The 9,662-nt window shown below is 56.5% G+C and overlaps 1 protein-coding gene across 1 annotated transcript; it reads right to left on the reverse strand.

The window, feature by feature from the left end:
- Positions 1-1,055: 1,055 nt before the first annotated feature.
- Positions 1,056-9,662, reverse strand: BDKRB1 (bradykinin receptor B1). Its single transcript, XM_079769801.1, has 2 exons — positions 9,590-9,662; positions 1,056-2,509 (listed from the first exon to the last, which is right to left on the reverse strand). The coding sequence occupies exon 2, from the start codon at positions 2,497-2,499 to the stop codon at positions 1,432-1,434; it is 1,068 nt and encodes a 355-aa protein (XP_079625927.1). The 5' UTR covers positions 2,500-2,509; positions 9,590-9,662; the 3' UTR covers positions 1,056-1,431.

Raw genomic sequence — 9,662 nt, forward strand, 5'->3', positions numbered from 1 at the left:
GTCAGCCAAGGGATGGACACAATACTCCTCATGTACCCTGTACAACACTAAGCTACATGGGTATCACCTCCCTCATGTTAGATGCTCTACTCCTATTAATATAGCCCAAGATTCACCAGTGTGAACTGAGCAATTTACACACCAAATTCATGGCTTCTAGCTTCAGCCGGGCCCTCAAAGCCCCCGGGACACCCCTGCTTCCCTCTCTGCCCTTGGCCATTGTCGGGCCTCCCAACAACTCCACTCTCCTCCATCCTCCATCCTCTACCGCTGCCTTATACTACACCTCCCATCATCCTCCCCACTCCTGACTATGAGCTCGCCTGCCTCTGGCTCTGGCTTGTTTCTTCTACCTGGACCACTCCTTTCAGCGCGCACGTCTCTTCCTCTCGGAAACCTCTCTGACGTCCCTCCCAGGCACCTGGCTGGACACCCCTCTCTGTTCTCAGCGCACCTGCTCTTGCCCCGATGGGGACACTCTCCGAGTTACTGTCCCTGTTGCCCTGAGCCCCTTGAAGGCAGACTTTCAGCTTCAGCACCGGGTCTCGTGGCGAGAAGAACGCCGCTGCACGGAGTTCCGTAAGCACTCTCTCCGGCATAGCCCACGCTTTCCTACCGTGTGTCTCGGTCAGGCCTCCACCGGCCCTTCTCCCCTCTCCACGTACCAGACCCACCCTTTGTGCAACTCGGCTCACCGTTCTCTCCATCACAACATCCTTCTGACAACCCTCAGGAGGAACCCTCCCCCGGCCCCTCGGAGGCCTCAGGGTGCGGATGTGCGCGTGCGCCTGTGCGCTCTCCTCTTCATCACACTGTAACCATGTCCCGCGATGGACGTGCCCGGGGGCAGGCTGGCTCTCTACAGCCTCTCCGTGCCTAGTGCTCACCCTAGGAAACTGTGGGAAGGCAGCACGAGATCCTTATCAGAAACATGTATTCGTTTCCTGTTGCTGCTGGAACAAAGGATCACAAACTTCTTGATGTAAAACAACACACATTTATTATCACATGAGTCTGGAGGCCAGACATCCAACATCAGCCCCACGGGGCCATCGAAGGGAGGTCAGCAGGGCTCCAGGGAGAATCCGTCCCCTGGCCTGCTCCTGCCTCTAGAGGGCGCCGTCAGTCCTTGGCTTGCGGCCCCTTCCCTGCGTTGGCCCAGCCTCTGGCTTCTGTTGTGACATCGCCCTCTGTGACTCCTCCGCTTCCCTTTCCAAGGACCTTCGTGATTATCCCGGGCCATCCCCAATAATCCAGGGCCATCGCCCCATCTCAAGACCCGTGGTTGAGTGGCATCTGCAAAGTCCCTGTTCCCATAAAAGCACTCCCTGGGCCCCGGGACTGCAGCCCTGGCTACGTGGGGGCCCCTGCCAGCCCCGTACAACAGTAGCTATGGTGTCCGGCAGCCACGCCTCTCGGCTCCCCACTGCCTTAATTCCGCCAGAAGAGTTGGGGGATTTCTTTCCTCTGGGACGAGGACATGGCCGCCAGACTCCCCGGGGCGCACTTCTTATAGAGCTCCCACACCTGGGTCCTGAAGAGCTGGCCCACAAAGACGTAGATGACCGGGTTCAGGCAGCTGTTGATGAACGCGAAGAAGTTGGCCCACTGCAGGCCCAGGTCGGTGACGTTCTCCCAGCAGCAGCCGCGGACGGCCCGCACCTGGACCAGGAACTCCAGGAAGGCGAAGAAGTGGTAGGGGGCCCAGCACACCAGGAAGGCGGCCACGAGCGTGAGGATCAGCGCCGTGGGCTTGCCCTCCCCGGGGCCCCCGCAGCGCGCCCCCCTGACCATGACCGCGGCCCGCCCGCGCAGGGAGGCCAGGATGTGGTAGTTGAAGAAGACGATGGCGGCCAGTGGCAGGAGGAAGCCCACCACGTTCAGCTCCACCATCCTCGCAAAGTGCCAGGCCTCGTGGGGCAGCCGCAGCACGCAGGCCGACACGTTCAGGTCTGGGACGACCTTGACGGAGCGGAGCAGGAAGGTGGGGACGCTCAGGAGGCCCCCCACGGCCCAGATGAGCAGGCAGGTGACCTGGGCCAGCCGCCGCCGCCGCCGCCTCCGGCTGGCCATGGGGTGCACCAGCGCGCAGTAGCGGTCCCGGCTGATGGCCACCACCAGGAAGATGCTGATGAACAAATTGGCCTTGATCACGCCGTTGACCGCGCGGCAGAGGGCGGCCCCGAACGGCCAGTGGAATTGGTTCCAGATGTTCTCGGCCCAGAAGGGCAGGCCCAAGACAAAGACCAGGTCCGAGGCGGCCAGGTTGGCCAGGTAGATTTCGGCCGCGGAGAGCCGCCGCCGGGGCAGGAGGAAGACGGACAGCACGAAGAGGTTGCCCAGCAGCCCGCAGCAGCAGACGGTGACGATGAAGGGGGGCAGCACCCGGTGCAGCAGGTCCCAGGCCTCCCGAGCATCGTCCTCGCAGGATGTGGCGTTGGGCGGCAGGAGCTGGCTCTGGTTGGAGGGCTGGAGCGCCAGGAGGGCCCAGGATGCCATCCACAGGGACCTGCAAGGAACAGCACGGAGCTGACGCGGGAGCCTCCTCTACAGCTCCCGGCTGCAGCCAGCTGGCCACGGTTTTGGAAAATAACGTTTCACTGACACACAGCCACACCCATGCATTGGCTTATTGTGTTACAACCGAGACTGCGAGGCCCGCGGCGCTGAACACAATGATCATCTGTTCCCTTAAGAGGAAAAGCTTTCCAACTCCTGGCAGAAAGGAAAGGACCAGGGCTTTGAAACCCGAGTCCAAATCCTGGCACCACCCACCCCTGGGTGTGGGCCACTAAGACCCACTGACTTTTCTTTTTCTTTTTGAAAACCAGAGCTCATTGCATCCTGCTTAGCTCGGCTGCCTGGCCTGGAGGAAGCACTCGATGGAAGTTGGCAATCAGTCTTTTTAGCAACCATGTTGTTGTTACTCACAGTCAAACAAACATTAAATGAGCGTCTACGTTTGTGCAGGCACTTTGCCGGGTGCTGGGGATTCTGGGAACAGGACAGAGCGGCCCCCAGCCCGGTGGTCGGCAACCACTAGACTAGACTGAATGTTACCGTGTAGTTGGAAGCTGTGAGGATTAGGCAATTGTGGCATATTGTGTGCAAAGAGGTAAAGGGTAGTTTATGACAGTGGTTGGCAAACTCATGAGTCAACAGAGCGGCAAACTGCGGCTCGCGAGCCGCGTGTGGCTCTCAAGCCGCGGTTTGCTGACCACTGCCCCAGCCCGAAGGTGCTCACGGCCTAGACGCAGACCTGGAGAGGGTCAATAATGGTGCACCCATTGAAGAAACGTGAGTGGGACAGATGGCGAGATGGGGTCAGAGCCTAGATGTATTTCGAAGGTGGTACCACCGTGGTTTTCAATTGGAAATCGGCTGTGCGAGGAGGAGATGTTGGGTCTGAGCACCGGGAGGTACAAAGCTCATCCACTGAGACGGAGCTGCCAGAGAGAGGATGGAGAGGCTTCTTTGGGGGGGAGGAGGGGGAGCAATCAGGAGTTCCCTTCTGGACACGTCCGGGTGGGGGTGTGTGTCGGACATCTAGTGAGGATGTCCAGGGGGCGACTGGATACACAAGACAGGTTAGGTGTTCAGAGACCAGGCCTGAGGTCACAGGACACAGGTGGGAGCTGTAATCTCCTAGGTGGGATTTAAAGCCACAGGACTGGATGGCTTAACAAAAATGGAAGTACTGGCCCAGCCGGCGTGGCTCAGTGGTTGAGCGTTGACCTGTGAACCAAGGGGTCATGGTTCAATTCCCCGGCCCGGGCACATGCCCGGTTTGTGGTCTCAATCCCTAGCGTGGGGCATGCAGGAGGCAGCCGATGGATGTCTCTCTCTCATCGATATTTCTATCTCTCTCTCCCTCTCCCTTCCTTTCTCTCTAAGATCAATAAAAACACATTTAAAAAAGAATGGGTCAACTGCAACCGTGGTTCAATGCTTTCATCCGGTTCATGGAATCGAAGCAAAATTTCAGAAGTTCATTCTGGCGAAGATTTTGGGACTGCTAGTCTAAGGCCAGTTAGCATTGTCCACACTGGAGATAACGGGGCTGTATTTATTTTTTTTAATATATATTTTTGCTTTTTCACAGAGAGGAAGGGAGAGGGACAGAGAGCCAGAAACATCGATGAGAGAGAAACATCGATCAGCTGCCTCCTGCACGCCTCCCACTGGGGATGTGCCCGCAACCAAGGCACATGCCCCCGACTGGAATCGAACCTGGGACCCTTCAGTCCGCAAGCCGATGCTCTATCCACTGAGCCAAACGGGTCAGGGCTGGGGCTGTCTTCTGTGGGGCTCGCACACACGCACGTTTTGGTGGGCACCGTGTCACAGGAACACTGCAGTGCTTGCTGACACAGGAGAGCGATGAAACACCATGGGCCTGGAACAGGCCGTGGCGCACGCACACTCGTCGTCACTGCACACCAAGGCGCTTCGATATGGTACCGCCTGAGAGGGGGCTGGAGTGGCCAACAGTGACAACATGGTAAAGCACGGCGCGGGGATGGCAGCCTGTCTGTGGTGAAGTCGATGGCGGATTCAAAGAGAAACACAACATGCGTTCCTTTCCTGCTGCCCATCCTCAGTGAGTGTGAGGAGGCGTGGAGCTGAGAGCCCTACCCTGTGATTAGACTGGTTGCTCCAGCTGATCTCTAAGTAGCTGCATTTCGTTCCAAATCGACCGGAAACCTCTCAGCGAGGTCCTCCGTGACCGCAGTGCCAAGGCCCCGCGCTTAGGGCTCTTCGCAGATCGCCCCTCTCGGAAACCACGCTTTGAGGTAGGAAATAATTAAAATTCTGTTTTGCTGGAAGAGCAAGGGAGAAAATGATCAAATTAAGTGACGAGAGCCCAAATGGCACACAAGATTTAATTTTAAAATCCTGTAATCAAATCCCATAATGAGCTTTGGAACAGCTCCATTTGTAGGGCAGGATTTTTTCAATGGGATCCACTCGTACGCTGCACAGAAAAGAGACGGAATTGAGAAAGTCTGTGATTTGTGGCATCCAAATTCAATAAAGCATTAAAAAATGATAGATAGTTGCCAAAACCGGTTTGGCTCAATGGATAGAGCATCGGTCTGCGGACTGAAAGGTCCCAGGTTCGATTCCGGTCAAGGGCATGTACATTGGCTGCGGGCACATCCCTGGTAGGGGTTGTGCAGGAGGCAGCTGGTCGATGATTCTCTCTCATTGATGTTTCTAGCTCTCTATCCCTCTCCCTTCCTCTCTGTAAAAAATCAATAAAATATATTTTTTAAAAAATGATAGATAGCTACAACATATTTGAAGATTTTCCTCTGGTAAATTTATCTGTTGAAGAAAGGAACTCTGAACTAAGGCGTAAAGGCAGCTCCCAGTGACCACATCTGGACTGAAATCTATATATATAAAAGCCCAGCGACCAAACGGCAGAACAACCAGAACAACCAGTCGACCAGTCGCTATGATGTGCACTGACCACCAGGGGGCAGATGCTCAATACAGGAGCTGCCCCCTGGTGGTCAGGGCACTCCCACAGCAGGAGCAGCCATTTGGCTGACCGGGATGAGTGGTGCTCCCACAGCAGGAGCAGCCACTTAGAGGGCGGGTCTACAGCCGCTCAGCTGACCAGGATGAGTGGCATTCCCACCATGGGCCATCCCCACAGGCCATGCCCCCCACCAGTGCACAAATCCATGCACTGGGCCTCTAGTCTACAATAATAAAAGCATAATATGCTAATTAGACCAGACATCCTTCTGGACGTCCTTCCAGATGACCTTCCAGATGAAGCTGGAGCTGTGAGGGAAGCCTGGGTCCTGGGTGCCTGCCAGTGGCCAGAGGGAAGCCGGTGCCGGCAGCCGGGGGAAGGAAGGCCTACTCTTGCACAAATTTTGTGCATTGGGCCTCTAGTCCTATATATTAAAGGCCAATATGCAAATCGACCAAATGGTGGAACAGCTGGTGGCTATGATGCACACTGACCACCAGGGGATAGACACCCAATGCAGAAACTGCCCCCTGGTGGTCAGTGCACTTCCACAGGGGGAGTGCCGCTCAGCCAGAAGCCCTGAGCTGGGCTCCCCCCTGGCAAGCGCAGCGGCGGTGGCGGGAGTCTGAAGCAGTGCTAAGGATGTCCGACTGACAGCTTAGGCCCGCTCCCCACGGGGCTGTCAGTCGGACATCCCCCCAGGGCTCCCAGACTGTGAGCGGACACAGGCCAGGATGAGGGATCCCCCCCCCCGCCCCCAACACCGAGTGCACGAATTTCATGCACTGGGCCTCTAGTATTTACATAATTCCACACACAAAGCCCTGGGCCTGAGCATCTCTGCCCAGAATTTGCTCAGAGCTTACCAGGCCCCTCGGCACCTGCAGAGGGAACACTTTCTTAATTAAATATACTCTGGTCTAGGAAAGCATCCATGGAAGGCATTGATTTAAATGTGTTAACCGTAGCCGAGACCGGTTTGGCTCAGTGGATAGAGCGTCGGCCTGCGGACTGGGAGGTCCCAGGTTCGATTCCGGTCAAGGGCATGTACCTTGGTTGCGGGCATATCCCCAGTGGGGGGTGTGCAAGAGGCAGCTGGTCGATGATTCTCTCTCATCGATGTTTCTGACTCTCTATCCCTCTCTCTTCCTCTCTGTAAAAATCAATAAAATATATTTAAAAAATAAATAAATGTGTTAACCGTAAGCTTGAAGACCTCAGCAATTACATGGAACAACTGAAAATACAAAATCGCAAGGAAAGAAAGAGATACCCTCAGGAAGATGCCAGGAACACACAGTGTCAGTGCACGCCTCATACACGGCTATGGGCCATGAACACAGGGACACACAGCGTCAGTGCACGCCTCAGACACGGCTATGGACCAAGGACACAGGGACACACAGTGTCAGTGCACGCCTCAACACGGCTATGGCCATGAACACAGGGACACACAGTGTCAGTGCACGCCTCAACACGGCTATGGCCATGAACACAGGGACACACAGCGTCAGTGCACACCTCAGACACGGCTATGGCCATGAACACAGGGACACACAGCGTCAGTGCACGCCTCAGACACGGCTATGGCCGTGGCTATGGACCAAGGACAATTATTTTGCTCATGTCACTTTTCATTGTCCAGTTAATTAACATAAAGAAAAGGGTTTATTTTGTTTAATATATGTGGATGCATATACTTTTAGAGGCATAATATTTTTGAAAAAATTGTAGACTAAAACTACTTTAGAAATCTATCAATATAATGTAACCAATTTGTTGGGCCGTGTGTATATATGTATATACAGTTAAATAGATGATATTTTTGAAAATAGTTTTTGACTTGAACTACTTTACAACTCCATCAACATGGCACAGCCCACTTGTTTAAGACACCCAGTTTGCGGTCATCGGTGACGGCAGCCACAGGAGACAAATACACCAGCACAACTACCCCCTCAGACGCCGGGGCACCGCAGCCCACCGCTCCCCCCGCTCCGTGCTGCACACAGGGGTGCGAGCTGCTCCCGGAGACTGCCATGGGGCTCGCGCGTCCCTTCCGGGCCCCCCTTTGCCCGGGCCGGGGAAGTTCTCGCTCAGCCCATGTCCTCCCCAGCTGAGCCCCGGGGCCCAGACCTGACCTGACCCCTGACATACCTGGGGTGGATGTGCTGAGGCTCGGGGACTGTGCTGGGCTCTGGGTAACTGATCCTGACGACGTGCCTGGGAGGAAGGCCGAGTGTCCTTATGCCCATTGTACAGGCGGGCACACTGAGGCGAGGGAAGTGAAATGACCTGCCCAAGTCCGCAAGGCAAGATGAGCCAGGCCCTCTGTACACAGCTTTCCCCGGCCCACTGCAGGGCCCAGGCCCCTTGTACACCTCATGCTGAGACTGTAAAGAGACGGGGCCTGCAGCCAGGGGACCCGGGACCCGGCCTCTGTGAGTCGGGGCAGGGGAGGAACTTTCCCGAGTCTCACTTTCCTCGCCTGTCAAGTGGGAATAAGGGTGCGTGTTGCCGAGTCGTTGTGAGGCCTGACTGAGATCTCGCATGAAGGCCCCTCGGGGGCTGTGAAGCGTTGAATCGCAGGCTCCCACCATGGCCAGCGCCGCAGCAGCAAAGGCAGCAGCCGTAGCGGTAGCAACAGGGGCGTAACAGCAGCCTCTGCTCCCCGCGGGCGGGCGGGCGGGCAGGCGGCCGGTGCTGCCCCAGGAGGCTGCAAGGTGCCAGGAGACCCCTCTGCGGCTCCTCCTGACTGTGGAGCAGGCCTGGATGCCCTGGGACCCGGTGCACTGGTGAACTGAGGCCCTGAATTCCGGAAGCTGGGATCCGGGAGGGCCTGGGGCTCGGGATTCCCCCTTATCTGCCGCCGGGGAGCGTAACCGCCAGGAGTGTGAGAAGGACCCGCAGAAAGGGGGTGAGCCCACGAATGTGTCTCCTTAGCTCCTCTCCCTTCCTTCTCTGAGATCCTTGGCCATCCGGGGAAGGGATCTACGTCCCCTCTGAAGTGGGGGTGCCTGGGCAGGAAAGGGTGGCTCTTGGTGGACAGGGAGGGGCCTGGCTCCCGTGTCCTCCTAGGAGACCCCAAGGTCAGTGAGAGTAGAAGCTGCCCAGGCACCACGGGACCCAAGGGTGAGCCGGGCTGTGGGCTTGAGGGGCGGCAGAATAATGGCCCCCCAAGATGCCTACATCCCAGGCCCTGGCACCTGTAAGTGCGCTCTTACCTTCCATGGCAAAGGGGACTTGCAGATGGTTCCGTTAAGGACCTACGGGCCTGCCCAGCGGGCTTATCTGTAAAGGGGTTGATCTGACTGACGCCGCGGCTGCGTTTACACAGAGTTAGCCAGAGAGGAGAGAATTCCTTCCCGGCTCTTCGTTCCAGCTCTGATATGCGCCTGGCACGTCGGCGGCGTCCGGTAAACAGCAGCCGCTGCTCTCATTAGTACCATTTGGTCCCGTTGGAAAAACTCAAAGGTGAGTCTGCTCGAGACGCCACGTGTGCTTTCCAGGTGGCACCGCCTGGATTCTGGTCGTTTCTGACGTTGGCACGTGGCACTCGGGGACTTTCTCCAACAAACGAGCGCCGTCCACAGGAATCGCAGGTCACAGTGAGGTGCTGGTAGGCACTGGATAGATTAAGGAATGTCCACCCCGTCCCACAACGACATGCCGTTTTCAACCACAAAGCACCCAGCCAGTGCGGGCCTTATGGGATCCTGTAAGGGATCCCAACGGGACTGGTTTGATTGAATAGACTCGGATTTGCAGGCGGGAACGGGCCAGCGTCCACGCGGGGCTCCGAGGGCCGTGGGCAGGCCCCTCATCTAGGACCTGGGCAGACAGAGCTGCCAGCACCTCCCACCGCTCTCCCTCCTCCTCCCCCTCCTCTGGCAAAGCAACTAAAACCCAAAATAGGCATGGAAGACAGTCTCTTACAGTGATGTAGAATTACGTGGTTTTTAAAAAATATATACACACTTACAGAAAGCTGAAAATGTTGCCAATATTTAGCTGTAAAAGGATGATTTTTTCCTCTAAGAGACGTGCGTCTCCTCCTACGTGTCACTCGCGTCGGGAAAAGAAAGCTGGGCGTTTACTTACTCAGGAAGAGAGCTGGAGCGCGACTTCAGCTGGGTTTTCCGACGGACGGCGACGGCTGCCTCCGGAGGTGTTG

This window comes from Cnephaeus nilssonii, assembly GCF_951640355.1.
Source record: "Cnephaeus nilssonii genome assembly, chromosome: 4".
Taxonomy (NCBI): Eukaryota; Metazoa; Chordata; class Mammalia; order Chiroptera; family Vespertilionidae; genus Cnephaeus; species Cnephaeus nilssonii.

What these genes read in the sequence shown, in the direction of transcription:
- BDKRB1 (XM_079769801.1), bottom strand. Translation starts at nt 2,499, where the DNA reads ATGGCATCCTGGGCCCTCCTGGCGCTCCAGCCCTCCAACCAGAGCCAG.